General features: G+C 37.4%; 1 protein-coding gene across 1 annotated transcript in view; it reads left to right on the top strand.

Moving 5' to 3' along the window:
• The window catches only part of VPS35 (VPS35 retromer complex component), a 40,594-nt gene that overhangs the window by 2,141 nt on the left and 20,911 nt on the right, over window positions 1–17,542 (top strand). The window contains 3 exon segments of the mRNA XM_020985088.1: window positions 4,208–4,306; window positions 14,968–15,064; window positions 15,702–15,825. Coding sequence (XP_020840747.1) covers window positions 4,208–4,306; window positions 14,968–15,064; window positions 15,702–15,825 — 320 coding nt within the window.

Raw genomic sequence — 17,542 nt, forward strand, 5'->3', positions numbered from 1 at the left:
AATGTAAATTCCTTGAGGGCAGAGACCTTTTTTTTTTTTTGCCTTTCTTTGTATCCCTAGGGCTTAGTGTGATGCTGACCTAAAGTAAGTGACTGATATGAGACTTTACTGGTGTTTTTCAATTTCTGATAGACTTTTATTGACGTGACTTCTGGCAGACGGGCAGTGTGGCATAGAGGAAAGATCATTGAACTGGGAGTCAGGAAGCCTGGGTTCTGGAGCAGCCTCACTGGCCCTGCTACTAACCAGCTCTGTGACCTTGGAGAAATCCCTCCATTTTTTTGCTTCTCAGCTTTCTCATTTGTAAAATGAAGTTAGAGTAGATGTTTTCTAAGATTCTTTTCAGGATAAACATTATTGTGATTTTATTTTCTCAATATTGAACCCATTTTCTTGGGAACTAAGTTATGTTAGGAAGTGCATCTATGATATCAATTAAAATTGTATTATAACATAACTATTACAGAATATTGCAGAGAAACCTATTCTTTATATCTAAAATTTACAAATATGGAAAAACTGATTTTGTCAGAATTAGAAACTTTTGTTGTGAGAACTTAATCCATCATTGCAAATTGCCTTCGTTATAACTTAGATGACTCTGTATGGCTTAGATATCTCCCTGGGACTTAAGTAAGCCCAGCACTAACTCTGTTGTACTGCTGTTCTTAGTAGGTCTGTTAGAAGGAATCAGTTTGTTTCGTCAAGTAGCATGCAACAGTTTTATTAAATTAAATTTGTAGATATTTAGAGTGATAAGTACCTAAGAAGTATCTAGAGAAACTTATAAACAGAAAGGCTAAGGATATGCTGGAGGAGTGATAACTAAGAGATACTGAAGAAATTAGAAGCTTATTTGTGGGGCAGGGTACAAGAAACTTTTTCTTGGATTGTCAGTTCTGTATGGCTGCTTTTTAATGTTTTTTTCTCCCTTTAATATCAGTGGCATGATTTTTCCGTGTCATTGGTGATCCTCTGTTATTTACTGAAGCCTTTGTTTTGTACCTTATTCTATATATACCTTTTCAAATTAATTAGATATTAATATTGCAGGGAGAGCTTTGGTTAGAGAGCAGCATCTGAGGAACATTGGAAAAAAATGCTTAATTGGTTTTGTATTGGGAAAAGGGCACAAGGTTTATAATCTTTGTAAATATGATCCATGTTAAATTTCCTTTGATTCTAATTTGTTGTTGTTTTACTGAGAAGTTTTATTTGTTTTTTTGTCCTAGGTGGTTGGCTGCAAAAGAGATTTTTAAAAGCCTTAAAAAAGATGACCTGTTTTTTGTTACGACAGAATTTCAGCTATAGCAGAAGTTCACATTATAACATTTTCTGTTTGATAACTTTAATAACTAGTAATCCATATTCTGTACTACTTGTTATAATAGATTTGAGTGGTGTAGAGAATAGAAAATCCTACTGTTGTTTCTTTTTTAAACACAATTGACTTGTAGGGAGGAGCAAAAGACATCCTTCGAGGTTACTCTCCAGCAAGTTGTAATACATGTGTTAAAACTATACTAAATTTCTTAACACGTATATGTGGCCACAGATCCTCTGAGCACCAAGTGAGACATAAAACAGGGAAATATGCTAGCTGAAGGTGTTTGACAGGGTTGTGGAGGGTGTTTTGCCTCACATCGAATGGAATAAGGATTCTGTATAGATGATTGAGGTCCTCCAGATGCTTTTGTTTGCGAATGGCATTGTGCTTATTATATTGAACCCTACTATACAGAGCTTCCTCAGTAAAGTCCGTGGTTATTGAGGAAATTGACCTAGTAATCTGTCCATTCAGTAAAAGTCAAGTGGGTAAAAAACAGAATGCCACTAAAATGAAATATAGTAAAATGCCTACAAGTCTGTTCCTTTGTCATCATCTCAGTTACCTACAGTTAAGGTAATATGTCTTGTTTATGTGGTAAGTGTAAATAATCTTATAACATCGAAAGCTTTAAAACTACTATTATCCTTTTCCCTTAAAGCTATCTTTACATAGTATTAGGACTCTAATAGCATTATGGCCTCTTTAAGTTAAGTGTAAAGACATTTTGCTTTCTTTGATTTTGTGTATACAAGTGTCTTAGGGTAACAAATAAGTTATTTACTAGAGAGTGTCTGAAAATGAAATGGAGTTGAATTTCTGGTCCTACCTAGCATTATTATGCTACATTCTTTCTGCTCTGCCTCCTACATTAGTGTGAGAGAAACTTTCTCCCTTCATCTGATCAGAATTGGAAGGAACCTTACAAGTCATCTCTGGTCCATCTAATCCACACACCTGACAAGTAAACATTGCCTTTGTATGACCTCCTGGGAGATGCAAACCACTACCTCCTGTGACAATCCATTCTACAGTAGTTGTTCCTAACAGTAGTTGTTTGGAAGCTTTACTGTTGTTTTGTTTTAAAAATCACAATTGTGGACAACTTCCAGACTCAATTTTAAATTGGCTAGCTAACTTGCTAATATTTTTTTTTTCTTAAGGAAAAATGATGAACTGGCATAAGACTTAGGAAAACCACTTGGAAAAACTTTTAAAATGATAATAGCATTTTACTGCCCATGGGTATTCTTTAGGCCACTTTGATAAATATGACATTCTTGAGAAAACCAGAATCTGATGCTAAATTGGATTTTAGATTGCCTATTTCCTTCAATGTGGCCTCAAAATTGATTGATTTTGGTAGTCTTAGCTAATACATTTTATGTGCATTCATGAGCTCTTGTTCTCTCTTGATTGTAAAAAGCACTGCTGTTTTATACCACTGGAAAATTTATCTTAAAGCTTTTATTTAAAATTATTTTAAAATTTTAGCATTTTAAAGCTTTAGCATTTTGTACAAGTATACTTGGAGACACAGGCTGTTATTCATAACACTATGTAATTTTTGACCGTAAAGACTAGGTCGTTGTAAATCAAAGATTACTTTCACCAATGGGGTATTCTGACATTAATAATAGCATCCTTATTTAGTCTAACCCTCTAATTTTACAGATGAGGAAACAGAGGTTGGGAAGTGGTAACTTGCCTAGGATAATCCAGTTAAGTAGCAGAGCTGAGATTGTAACAAAAGACCTTTAACTCCAAATTCAGGGTCCTTTATACCATATCACATTACTGAATAAACAGAAATATCTGCCTTATAGTTAATTTTGCAGTATTATAATTCTTTATTATGCAGTCTTAAATACTTTAGAAAATACAATGTTTTGATTTCTATAGCACCTTGATGCTTACTAAGTGATTTGCTCACAACAATTCTGGTGATAAGTAGTGTGAGCAGAGGAAATTGAGGGTCAGAGAAACTGACTTGCTTATAGTTATGCAACTTTTAAGTGATAGAGTCAAGGACCTGGACCAAAATCCAATATTCTTTTCATTTATATTTCTGTCTATAGCATTCCATAGTAATTAAAAGTAATTACAGTTTTAAGATTGTCAACTTTATTTGATATTAGAGGTATCATGGGATCAGTGGAACCATATTATATAATATTTTAAAATCTTGTTTACCTAATGTTTCTCACCCCCCTTTTCTTTTTGGTGAGGCAGTGGGGTTAAGTGACTTGCCCAGAGTCACACAGCTAGTAAGTGTCAAGTGTCTGAGGCCAGATGGATTTGAACTCAGGTCCTCCTGATTCCAGTGTGGGAGCTCTATCCATTGTATCATCTAGCTGCCCCCTTTCTCTTCCTTTCTTATATATTGCTTAAGGAAAGGGACAGTACTTCCATAATTTAGTTGCTAGATCCATGATTCTCAAGACAGAATAAACTAGGATGAAAAAAAGACCCTGTGATAGGAGGAAATGATGCTGTCTGCAATTGATCCTGGACAATACCCGAGGAAGGAACTGTATTGGTAGAGTGGCTGTGCCCATGGTGATTCATAATGTGTTGGCAGAATGCAAGCATACTTCTTTGAGAGCAGTCTGCTGCAGAGATGTGGAGTCAGCTTCAGAAGCATTGATTGTAGATGTGACTGCTGTTCCTTAGCAACCTTAGGTTGTTAGCCTACTATGTGAATATGGAGATAGCTTTCTGTTCAGGGGTTTGTAAGCAAAAAAGCAGAGGTGATTGGTTCTGGAAGGTATAATGGGCCTTAGAGGAACCTAGATAAGGTGCTGTGGCTAAAAGTATAGTGATATATATTTGGCAGGGAAAGAGTGGTGGTAAAATGTTCAAATGTTTTCCTTTTTTCAGCCTACAACACAGCAGTCACCACAGGATGAGCAGGAAAAGCTCCTAGATGAAGCTATTCAGGCTGTGAAGGTTCAGTCATTCCAGATGAAACGATGCCTGGTAAGAATGATGTTGGAGAGACTCTGTAACTCACTCATGTCAGATGTAATGCTGGTCACATTATTGTTTCAAAGGAATCTTATCTTTGTCATTAAAAATCTTTTTTAAATAAAATTTTGTTATTATGAGTTTAGGATTGTATTTTAATCCATGAAGCCTTACAGTTTTTATAAGTGTATGTTCACTAACAAGGCAATAACAACATTGCCATGAGTTTTTAAGATATGTTATTGATAGTCTTTTATTTCTTTTGCACCTTTATTGCCAAGTCATGCCTTTATCCCCATGTGATTAATAAGAATAGTCAAGCAAAACAAATTAGCACATTGGCCAGTCTGGAAAAAAAATATCTATTGCATTTCATACCTCTAATTCATCACCTCTTTGCCAAAAGGCAGGAGACAAAGAAAGTTTGCATTTTAAATGTTCACTTTGAAAAGCACTATGTAGAACTATTTAAATAGGCACTGCCACTGACAGTGAAGCTTACAACTTCAAACGGTCATTGGTGATACAGGCAAATGGATATAGTGTAAGATAGGCAGATAAGTGTAGAGAAAAGGTTATGTGATATACGTAACATTTATATCTTTTTTAGGAGGGTGTGATTCTTCACATTGTATTTGTCTTTGAAAAAAACATGCATCCTATTTTAAATTTTGGATACCAATCTGTCTTTTCCGTTATTACGTATTTTAGCTGTTTATGAATTGTGCAATATGGTTTTTGTTGTTGAATACATTCAAAGAGCATTTTTATTCTTCCCTCAGTTATGTTTAGTCATCTTTATTGAGGAAACTGCTTGGGAAAGAGATCATAGATTTAGAACAAGAAGGAACCTTAGGTGATCTAATCCTCATTTTGTAGATAAGGAAAGCTAAGCCCAGGAAGTTTACCTGAATTGACAAAGTCATGTAGGTTTTATATGGCATGTTTATACCAACATTTTCATTTTCATGGCTAAATAGTTGACCAGAAAAGATAATTACTCTAGAAGCTATAGAGTCATTTGACTTCAGGTTCTTAATGACTGAAAAGTAAACATTTACTTTTTTACAAATCTCTCCCCCCCGATGTTGGGGCTAATTCATTTTTTTTTGTTGTTTTCATGGTGTTAAAGTATTAAATGCAGGAAGTGTTGATGTAGTAGAATACTGACTGTGGAGTCAGAGGACATGGGGTCACATTCTAGCTTCAGCAGTTACTGCCTGAGCAACGTTGGGCGAGTCACAACCTTCCTGGTCTTCATTTCCTCATCTGTAAAATGAAAAGATTGGACTAGCCTGCTTTTTGAGGGCCCCTTCCAGCTCTTAGGTCTGTGATCCTAAATGACATAAAGGAGATTATCCGAGAAATGTATGATTAGAAAAGAAGTGCAAATCATACCCAGAGTGAGATATAACAGAGGGATGGCCAATGAATGTAAGGCGACCTACAGGAAGGCTTTCAGTATTTTGAGTAGATCCTTTCTGGAGTATCTGTGGGAGAATATAGACAAGAATCACACAGGATAAGAAAGGATGTATGGGTTGTGATCTGCACAATGGAAGGAATGCCCACAGCAGTGAGGTGTCATGTGTCCATTATAGGCCGAAGTGTCAAAGACAGTTGGTGTTTCCCTCTGTCTTTTGCTTCAGCAGAAAAATCTTGTTTCTAGTATTTCCTATGTAATGTTGCTAATTTTAGAAAAGATTTCTTTCCTTCACTCTCTTCATTATTTATCTTCTCTTTCTGTCTAGTCTAGAGTTTTATTCTTTGGTTTTAAGTAATAATTAATCCTTCTTTGTTCTCTGTATTCCTCATGGATTTAAAATTTTCGAGGTATTTGTTTTGCATTCTTCTTGCTAAACAGTTGCTAAACTTTTTTTTTTTATTGTGCCTCCCTTTTAGACCTTTACTTTTCGCTTGGTCATTTTCCCCTGCATTTTCCTCAAAATCTTTTTCCTGGGTCCATGCCCTCCCACTCTTCTGGGTATCATTGGCCAGAAGCTCTGATTCCCCTTCTCTTAAGCACAAAATCCTTGTAGATAATGTCCGTTGTAAGGTTTCCATCTCCCTTTGTAGAAAATCTCTTGACCCAAGAGAGCATTCATCGTTGGTACCCTTTCCCATTATTGACACAAGGTTTTCCCCTTTCTTTCCCCCTTTTTTAATCCCTCCCTTTTCCTTCTCACCTTTCTTCCCATAGGCTCTCTTCTTGAAAGACAGCAGGAGTTATTTTCCCTTTATTGGTAGCTATTAACTTGATTAGGGTACCTCACATTTCTCCTTATCTTCTTTCTTCCCTCATCCTTTTTATCAACACTCCCATTTTGTAATTTAATCCCACCAAAAAAACCCAACCCTTCCCCCCAAAATAAACAACATTGATTCATTTGTGGGTGTTGAGAGGTTTAGTCTGTTATATTTCAAGCGTGTTTCTCTACCATCACTTACATTTGACTTCATGCTTTTACCCTTGTCTCCTTGTACATGTTCAGGAAGAAATCTTTTAATGGTTTATCTGTTATTATTTTGTTGTTGTCATCCTTTGTTGCTATGTTCATTTACTTTTCATATATTTCTGTCTTTTGGGGTGTTTGAGAAACAAATAATTTCTTTAGGTCTGGTTTTCTTTCTAAGAATGCTTTGAATTCCCTTTTATTTTTGAATGTTCATCTTTTTTTCATTTATGGTTAATTTATGATTTGGAGGGGAGATCATAGTGTGCTGCATCTTGAGCTCCATTGTTTTATTCCATTCCCACATGCATTTTCTGGTGAGTGCAGATTAAATGATTGGAAATTCCTTTCCTTTATTTATGCAGATCTTTTCCTGGTTGCTTGCAGAATTTGTTATTTTTCTTCTTGTTTCTTAGTAGAATTGCTAAATTTTACCACTTAAGTGTCTTGGAATTTGCAGCCTTGAGCTTTTTCCTGGAGACCTTTGTGTTCCTTTGATTGGCTCTTAGGTTTTTTTTTCTCTGTATATTTCTTCCATTATGGTGTTTAGATTTTTTGACTTGTGTTCTTCTGTTGTCTCTACACATTCTGTCTCAATATGTTTTGTTTGCATAGAGAGAATGCTTTCTTTTAATGTTACTGCTTTTTGCTTCTTTTCTTCCAGATTGTCTTTAATTTCCGTGTATTTACATTCCCGTTCAGTTATCCTTTCCTTTGTTTCTTTGATGAGACTTGCCACCATGGATTCTAGTTCTATTCTGACTATTGTTTCTGCTTTTCAGGTCAAAAATTCTGCTCTCACATTTCTTATCTCTTTTTAAAACTACTTAGGAACAGTGTGTTGTGGTTCCACGCTCTCCCCAAAATTCAGAGTCCTCTGTTTCATTAGGTGTTAAATAGTTTTCCTTTGTTTTATAGTATTTATTTATAGATGCCTCCCGTTTACTAGATTTGGAAACCATTTTTCCTTCTGCTGTTTATCTTTTCCCTGTGCTGTTTATCTGCTTATGTTCAAGGTCTTTGAGTTTTTTCCTCCTGAGGTCTGTGGTAACTTGTCTTTTTTCTCCTTATTTTCCCCTGTTGCTCACTTTCTGACTTCCTCCCTTATGATGGGGGGTTTCTCTGGGAGTTGGTTTTCCAAACATGTGAGCCTCTTCCTCTGCTAGGTAATTTATGTTTCACCACTTCTTTGCCTTAGGTGACTGGGCGGGGATGACAGAACTGGTTCTAGCAGGATTCTAGGCTCTTTCAAGCTCAGTGGAATGCCACACAGCCCTCATATACATGATGTCCTGCCACATGTTCTGTTCCCTCTGTTCCTTTGCTCTCCTCTAGAGCACTTTTTAGCAGCCATGGTGCTGGCTGCTGTGGCCTCAGCAGATTTTTTCATTTTGGAGTTTGGATCTGTTTGGCACAGTCAAGGCATCAGATTGCTTGTGCATCCTTGTTTTTTGGAGCATGGTGAGTGGTGGGAGAGGGGTGCTGAGTAATCTCAAGTTAGATGTTAGTTAATGAAGTTTTTACCTTCTTTGAATTCTTGGTCTTTTATATCATGGAAAGAGCTGAAATTACTTTTTCTTTGGTGTTTGAAAATAATTTCTATTTTGGAAAGGTTTGAGAAGTGATGATCAGAGAATGTCTAGTCCTCCATCTTGTTGGTCATATGACCCCATAATGCTGCTAATTTAATTCATTTTATGTTTATATTGAACTAAGGAGGCTTACAATTTTCATCTTAGATTGCTTTTATACTAAAGCTGGTCCCTTCAAAGTTACTAATGATCTTTTAATCACCAAATCTAATGACTTTTCTTAATCCTTATCTCTCTTGGTCTCTCTGCAGGCTTTGATAGTGTTGATCACTCTCTTCTCCTTGATTCTCGCTTCTCTCTGGGTTTTTGTGACACTATTCTTCTGGTCCTCCTTATACTTGTGTGACTGCTCCTTTTCAGTCTTCTTTGCTGGATCTTCATCCAGATTGTGTCTATTTATCATAGATGTCTTTGGGTTCTGTCTTGTGTCTTCTCTTCTTTCACTATACTGTTTTGCTTGGTGATCTCATCAACTCCAATGGATTCAGTTATTTTTAGGCTGATGATTCTTACATCTACTTATTTAGCCCAAACCTTTCCTGAATTACATCTCCACTTGCCTGTTAGACATCTTGAATTGAATGTTCCACATCTTAAAATCAACATGTCTAAACTGAACTCATTGTTTTTCCTCTCAAGCTCTCCCTTCTTCCTAACCTTCCTATTATTGTTGAGGGCACCACCATCTTCCCAGTCTCCCAGGCTTGCAACTTAGGTGTCATCCTCAGTTCCTTACTTTTCTCATCTTCCATATTCAATCTGTTGTCAAGTCTTGTTGTGCAGGTCCTTATCACCTTACACCTGGACTATAGTAATAATTTTCTGCTTAGTCTCCCTGCCTCATCTCTCCCCGCCTTTAGTCCATCCTTCACTTAGCTGTCAGATTGATCTTCCTAAGATCACTCCTCTTGCCCCCCAATACACTTCAGTGGGTTTCTGTTACCTCTGAGATAAAATATAGTATCCTCTGGTTTTGAAAGTCTTTCATAACCTGGCCCCTTCCTTCCATTCTTACTATACCTCGCTCCCCTCCATGTACTTCATAATCCACTGACCCTGACTTCCTTGCTATTCCTTTCTTCTCCATCTCCTAGCTCTGTAATTTCACTGTCTCTTCTCCATGCTTGGAATTATCTCCCTCTTCATCTTTACCTCCTGGATTCCTTTAAGTCTGAGCTAAAATCCCACCTTATATCAGAAGCCTCTCCTGATCCACTTTAATGCTAATACGTTTCCTTTATTGATTATCTCCCATTTATCCTGCATATATCTTGTTTGTACATGCTGTTTATGATGTTGTCTCTCTCTCTCTCTCTCTCTTTTTTTTTTTAGGCCATTGGGGTTAAGTGACTTGCCCAGGGCCACACAGCTAGTAAGTGTTAAGTGTTTGGTCTGAGGCTGGATTTGAACTCAGGTCCACCTGACTTCAGGGCCGGTGCTCTATCCACTGTGCCACCTAGCTGCCCCTAGTTGTCTCTCTCATTAGACTGTGAACTAGGTCCTTGAGAGCAAGAGTTTTTTTTGGGGCGGGTGGCTTTCTTTGAGCACTTAAGGAAGTGCCTGGCACATAGTAGGTGCTTAATAAAATGTTCATTGACTTGACGACAGTGTAAATAGCTTTGCATTAAAAAAAACTTAATTCTGTATTTAAAAATTGGGGGTTGGGATGGCTTAAAGAACATACATACACCTTGGTTTCCCGTCCCCTACTAGAATTTGCCAAAATTGTCAGGGTTGTGCTTTTTAATTGACTGGACTATAAGACTCGAAAAATTCCATTCAATAAATATTGATTATGTACTATATCTGTAGCTACTTGCTGTAAAAAGACAAATATGATAAAGACTGCTTCTAGGAAGCTTAGCGTCTAGTAGGGGTGAGATGGAAGGGGAATGTGAGAACACGTGTGTGTATGTAGGTATACACACATATATGTGTGCATATGTATTCACATAAAAGATACGTACACGTATACAAATAGTTGGGAGATAAGAGAGGGCGTGATAACTACAAATGAGAGGTCTCAGCTGTGTGCATGAGAAATGTGATGTGAGGAGAGATGGCTGACAGTATGTGCAGAGGCATAGAGATGAGAGAAGGCAGGACAAAAACCTGAGTTAGAGCATAGTCCAGTTTGAGTGGAACAGAGAACATGAGAAGGTGGAGTAGTAGAGATAAATCTATTCGGTAGGTTTGAATTGTTCCAGTATAAGTCAGGCATTTATACTTTATTTAGTAGACAGTAGGGAATCACTGAAGATATTTGAACGTAAGAGTGACATGATCTGAGTGGCGTGTTGTTGCTTGTCCTTCGTTCTTGAAGAGAGGACCGATGACTTCACAAGGGTGAGTGATATCTTGACTTGTATGTGAGTTGGATTTTAGATACCAGTGTAAATGGATGGCTAAGACAGATAAGATGGAGGCAGAAAGACCAATTTGGAGGCTAATAAAATTAGTCATGGTAAGAAAAGATGAGGGCCCAAGGTAGAATGGGTAGTTACAGAGGGAGTGGAGAGGAAGAGCCAGATATAAGAAATATGATAGAAGTAGATACAACAGGACTTGATGACAACAGATGAGATAATTGGTGAGTGAGAGAAAGGGAAGAATCAAAGATGACTCTGAGATTATGAGCCTGAGTCAGTGGTGGAGTGGTAACTTCATCAAGAGAAGTAGCAAAGGTAAAAGGAGGTACAGGGGTTTTTTTTTGTTTTGTTTTGTTGTTGTTGTTGTTGTTGTTTTTTGAGGGAAAGATGAATTTAGTTTTGGACAGGGTGAGTCTTAAGATGCCAGTGGGACATCTAGGCAGAGATATTCATCAGGCAGTTGGAAATATAGAACTGGTGCATTGATAATATGTTGGGGATGGAAATAAAGACTTGGATAATTGAAGACATGGGAATGAAGATATTGGGTATCTAGATGGCACAGTGAGTAAAAGCACAGGACTTGGACTCAGAAAGACTTGAAATCAAATTCTGCCTCAAGCCATTTATTAGCTATGTAACCCTGCGCAAGTCATTTACTCTCTCTCAGCCTCAGTTTCCTCATCTGTAAATTGAGGATAATAATAGTGCTTACTTCACAGTGTTGTAAGGATTAAATGAGATAACAAGAAGAGTGCTTTGCAAGTGTTATATAAATACTTGCTATTAATGATCGAGTAAATCAAGGCCTTGGAGAGAAAGAATAGAGCAGGACAAAGGAGAACAAGAATCCAGCATTGGAAAACACCCTTTTTTAAAGGTCCGGGGGAACATGTGCCAGCAATGGAGGCAGAATATGTAGTCAGAGAAAGGAAAAGAACCATGAGAGTATATTAGAAGCAAGGAGAGAAGAGGACATAAAGATGGAGGAGTATGATCATTAGTAACAAGTGGTGCAGAGAATGAGGAAGACCATTCAACTTAATGGCAAGGAGGTCATTAGTGACTTTGGAAAAAGCTGTTTTCATTTGAATTGTGAGACAGAAGCCAAATTACTAGGGGTTGGAGAATGAGTAGTGAGGAAGTAGAGGCAACAGGTGAATATAATTGAAAAATAAAAATAGTGGTTCACTTTTTTATTCATATTTTTATTTTAAAGTTTTATTGATGTTTTTGTTTTCTTTTGTAAATCATTTCCCGATATATCCTCCTCCCATCTTCCCTTGTAGTAAAGAAAAATAACAAAATCAAACCAAACAATACTATGACTGCATTTGTCTGTATATGCCATATTTAATTGTAATCTCCTTAATTTTAATATCCTCACTCTTTTCCTTCTTTTGCCCTCTCTTTAGAGAGGACGGAGTGTTTCTTATCATTTGTCTTCTGGAATCAGTTTTGTTTTTTGTATAAAGTCTGAGTTCAGCTGCCCTTTTGTGTCATTTTTATTTACATTAATGAAGTTGTTTGAAATCTACTATATTTGCTTTATATTAGTTCACACAAGTATTACTCTGTTTCACTGAATTTCTCATATTTTTTGTGTTTTAGAGCATTATTCCATTACATTTACGCACATACGCTATTCCCACAATCATTTGGTATTCACCCTGTTTCTAGTTTTCTGTATCCATCTAAAAAGTAATTCAGACAGTTTTGAAGGGAACTCTCTTGCCCCTCAGAAAGAGGAAATAACATTATACTTTGCAGATTTTAGTTGTGCCATAAATGCTTGTTTGAAATTTTCTTAATTTATGATAGGATCATTCTTATGTATTTGATTCAAAATTATCCATTTGCCAACTCTCTTAGTTATAGGCAAAAAATATGAATTAATTGAGATTTTCCTGACCCAGAGATGCTAATGCTTCATTAATTCACATTTCTCTCCATATGTCTATATTTACTTCATTTATGTATATATACATGTACGTAGTCTTTTTGCCTTTCTTTGTATCTCAAGGGCTTAGCACATAGTAAGCACTTAAAAAAGATTTATGAGGGGGTAGCTAGATGGTACAGTGGATAGAGTACCAGCCCTGGATTCAGGAAGACCTGAGTTCAAATCTGGCCTCATACACTTGATACTTACTAGCTGTGTGACCCTGGGCAAGTCATTGCCTTGCAAAAAAAAAGAAAGATTTCTGAGTGATTATTTTCAAATAGTATTTACTTTATTGAGCTCTGGTCTTTTTATCAGGAGGGTTTGGAAGTCCCTATTTCGTTGAATATCCATCTCCTCCCTTTGAAAAATGATGCTCATTTTTGCTGGGTAGTTGATCCTTGGCTACAATCCAAGCTCCTTTGCCTTAAGGAATATCGTGTTCCATGCCCTGCGGTCTTTTAATGTAGAAGCTGCAAGGTCCTGTGTAATCCTTACTGTGGTTCCATGATATTTAAATTGTTTCTTTCTGGCTGCTTGCAGCACCTTCTTTTTCATCTGGCAATTTTGGAATTTTGCTATTATATTCCTTGGTGTTTTCAATTTGGGATCTCTTTCAGGTGGTAAGCAGTGTATTCTTTCTGTGGTTATTTTACCTTCTGGTTCTAGGACGTCAGGGCAGTTTTCCTTTATGATTTCTAGGCTCTTTTTTTCATCATGATTTTCAGGTAGTCCAATAATTTTTAAATTGTCTCTCCTGAATCGATTTTCCAGGTCAGTTGTTTTACCGATGAGGTATTTTACGTTTTCATCTGTTTTTTCATTTTTTTTGTTTCTGTTTGACTGATTCTTTCTGTCTCATAGAGTCATTAGTTTCCATTTGTCCAATTCTAGTTTTTAACAGATTGTTTTCTTCTGTTAGTTTTTGTACTTCTTCAATTGGCCAATTGTGGTTTTTAGGGATTTGTTTTCTTCAGTGTACTTTTTTTCCAATTGGCCAGTTGTATTTTTTTTTCCCTTTTTTTTTTTTTTGGTGAGGCAATCGGGGTCAAGTGACTTGCCCAGGGTCACACAGCTAGTAAGTGACATGTGTCTGAGACTGGATTTGAACTCATATATTCCTGACTCCAAGGCCAGAGCTCTATCCACTGCGCCACCTAGCTGCCCCAGCCAATTGTATTTTTTAAGGACTCTTCTACCGCTCTCGTTTGACTTTTAAAATCCTTCTTGGGCTCTTCTAAGAAGGCTTTTTGGGCTTCAGACCAGTTCATATTCCCTTTTGATGTTGCAGATGTGGGTTTGTTGACAGTGTTGTCCTCTTCAGAATTTCTGTCTTGATCTTCACTCTTCTCATAATATGAATCTGTAGTACGTTTCTTTTTACTTATGGTATTTCTTTATTGCCTGGCCTTTAACGAGATTGAGCTCTCCTGCTGGGGAACAGAGGGCACTGACCCAAGCTTCTCTTGTTGGGAGCCTAGGTCTTGGTCACTGGCTTTGTGTGCTGGGGCCTCTTATGTTGGCAGTTGGAGGCTGTAGAGTTTTGGCAGCTTACCTGGTGTTGGGCTGGAATCAGCAAGCCCTGGAACTTTCAGGCAATTCTAGGTTGCCTGCTTTTCCTTTCCTTTAGCTTTCTTCAGCTCCTTTTGGATGGGTGCTGCAGGGTGTTTATCTGCCTGGGGCCCCTTGCAATGCTGCCTTCCTCATTTCTGCTAATGCACTGGGAGATTCCTTTGCGGTAGAGTGCCGAGGCACCTGGTGGTTTTCTGAGCTGATTTTCACTGGTTTCCCCCACCCTCACTGAGGCACTTTGAGGTCCAGGTGTTTATGTTTGCCTGCTCTACCACTTGGGCTTCAGGATCTCTTCCTGGGGTTCTGACAGCTTGCCTGGTATTGGGTTGGAATCAGCAAGGCTGGGGCTTTAGGAAGACTCTCGGTTGCTTTCTTCAGTTCCTTTCAGATGAATGCTGCAGGGTGTTTATCTGCCTGGGGTCCTTTGTAGTTCTGCCTCCCTTATTTTTGCTGAGGCACTGGGAGACCCGTTTGCTGGGCTGCTGCACTGCTGTTCCCCATCTTTCTTTTAGTTCAGTTGTTCCAGGGTTTTTTTCTGGGGTGATATTTTATGGGTTTTCGAGGTTGATAGGGGAGAGTGAGAGCGACTACCTTTTTACTCTGCCATCTTGGCTCCCGGAACCAAATAGTATTTACTTTAAAAATAATATTGCTTAAAAACTTGCAAATCTTTGTAACAAAATCACAGCCATTAAGAAATTAAACATTCTCATCACTTCTTTTCTTGTGTTTCCCTTTTATTCAGGACAAGAACAAGCTTATGGATGCTCTGAAACATGCCTCTAACATGCTTGGTGAACTTCGAACATCTATGTTATCACCAAAGAGCTACTATGAACTTTGTATCTTTTGAAAACATGTTGGATAAATCAGTAGGACTATTCCCTTTTAAGATGATCACATTTTATTAACCATTACATTTCAGTTAGGTTTCCAGTGTCTTTGTCCATGAAGATATGCTAAATGGAGGCAAGAAGAACTTGGTCTTATGGTAACTGTTTTTATACATATAATCCTCTCAAGAGCAGGTTAATGTTAATCTTGTATATCAGACCTGTTATAAAGGGGGCTGAGCAATGTTAAACTGTTAGGTAACAACCCAATAGATAATTTTTTTACCTCTCTTCCCTCTCTCAAATTCTGAGCTTTTGATCTATGTTTAAATGAAACTTATTTTTCAACTCAATTGTCTTGCTTGATTGTATCTGTCAATAATCTGTAGCTGGCTATCACTTTTTTACTGCTTTGCTTTATTTTAGCTGGCAGTCCAAACACTTTTAGTGAACAGCTAGCTTGCTTTTAAGTAAGGAAGACCTAATAAAATTAAGAGTGTCTTCATTTTGATATGTTCTTTGGCTGCTGATATGGAACACTATACTGAAAATTTCATCCTCCAAAGTTGAATGATAATAAGATTACTATAAAGTAGTGCTTAGATTGGGCTAAGTTTCTTTGTAGTCCTTAATCATAAGTTGAAAGATATGGCTATTTCTGATGAACTGCACTATTTAGAGGTCTACTTGACAGATGAATTTGCCAAAGGAAGGAAAGTAGCAGATCTCTATGAACTTGTACAGTACGCTGGAAATATTATCCCAAGACTGTAAGTAAAAAAGAAACCAAAGAAGTTTAAATGTGATAAATGACATTTTCACCCACCCGAAGCATTTCACTGTAACATTCCTTTTTAAAGTACCACACACACATTGCCAATCTTAAAATTATTGATTTCTTTCTTATTTTTTCTAGTACCTAAAAAAGAATCCTTGACTGTATTTACTAGGTTAAGTTCTGTTTTTTTTTAAATTCCAAATTTTCAGAGTCATTAAGCTTGCGTTTCATTTTATTTTATTTGAAGATTATGAGTAATTTAAACAGTAATGTTTGTTAGGAGGTTTGATGTCAAGATATTGCTTGTTCCTTTATTTAAAAGTGTGACTTGCATTTTCTACGTTTATCATTTTCTGAAGGTTGAACGTTCTTCACCATTCCAGCTAGAGATTTTCTTTGCGGTTTCCATTTTTTTTTTTTATATAGGTGCTTTTTGGTCATAGTTTAAGTTTGGTCTTTTTAAACTAGAATATTTATGCAGTTTGTTTCTAAGGGCTAAAAAAAGCTCTAATGTTAAATAAGACACATTAAGTATACTTCATTTTCATGTTATTTCAGGACAGTTAATTTTATTAATGGTAATCTGTTCAAAAAATAAGTATTTTGGTGGTGCAGTATAGTATTAGTTCCCTCATTACAATGCAAAATGTTGGATTTGGGGTCAACAGTACTGTCATCACTTTGTGACCTTGGGCAAATCACTTCGTCGTTCTGGGTCTCAGTTTCTTTATCTGCAAATGAGGAAATTGGACTAGATGGCCTCTAAGGTCCCAGCTCTAAGTCTGTGATCCTGTGACTCCCCAAAACCCACCCCACTTCCAGACTTCACTCTTTCTGATATGTGTGCCATCATATTTTTAGTCACCCATGTTCAAAACCTTACAGTCTCCTTTGACTCCTTCCTTCATTACCCTCCTCCCAATCTTGTTGATTCTATATTGGTATCTCTTACATTTTCCCCCTCCTTTCCATGTTGCTACTACTCTAGTGCATGCCCTTATCACCCGTCACATGGACTGTTGCAGAAGCCTCTTAATTGGGCTTTCTGCCCCAAGCTACATCTCACTCCCAATAATCTGTTTTCTATACGGCTACTAAATTAGTATTCCTGTAATACACATCTGACTGTGCCATCCCTGTGCTTAAGAATCTTCATTAGATCCCTCTTGTTTTTAGGGTGAAGTACAAAGTTAGCCCAGCATCTAAAGCCATCTAGAATCAGGCCACCTACCTACCTTTACAGACTTTTTTGTAATGTTCCTTGTATGCCCTCTCATTCCAGCTAAATCAGCCCATTAGATGTTCCCTGAACTTAGCACTCCATTTTCTTTCTGATTTTTTTCAGGGGCTGTCTTCCACACCTAAAATGTGTTCTTACCTCACCTGGCCTCTTATAATACATAGCTTCCTTCAAGTTTTCACGTCACCTGTCACTTCGAGGAAACCCTTTCTTAATCCCCAGAGTAGTCAGTTCTCTCTTTCCATTTAAAGCATCTTTTTTTTTTTTGATGATGCAGTCAGGGTTAAGTGACTTGCCCAGGGTCAGTCGTGCCCAGCTAATTAAGTGTCATGTGTCTGAGGTCGCATTTGAACTCAGGTCCTCCTGACTCCAAGGCTGGAGCTCTATCTACTGTGCCACCTAGCTGCTCCCAAGCATCTTGTATTTACTTATCTTTATACATGTGATGTCCTTCCAGTAGATTGTAAAC

Source organism: Phascolarctos cinereus, unplaced genomic scaffold (assembly GCF_003287225.1).
Source record: "Phascolarctos cinereus isolate Bilbo 61053 unplaced genomic scaffold, phaCin_HiC Scaffold_2;HRSCAF=192, whole genome shotgun sequence".
NCBI lineage: Eukaryota > Metazoa > Chordata > Mammalia > Diprotodontia > Phascolarctidae > Phascolarctos > Phascolarctos cinereus.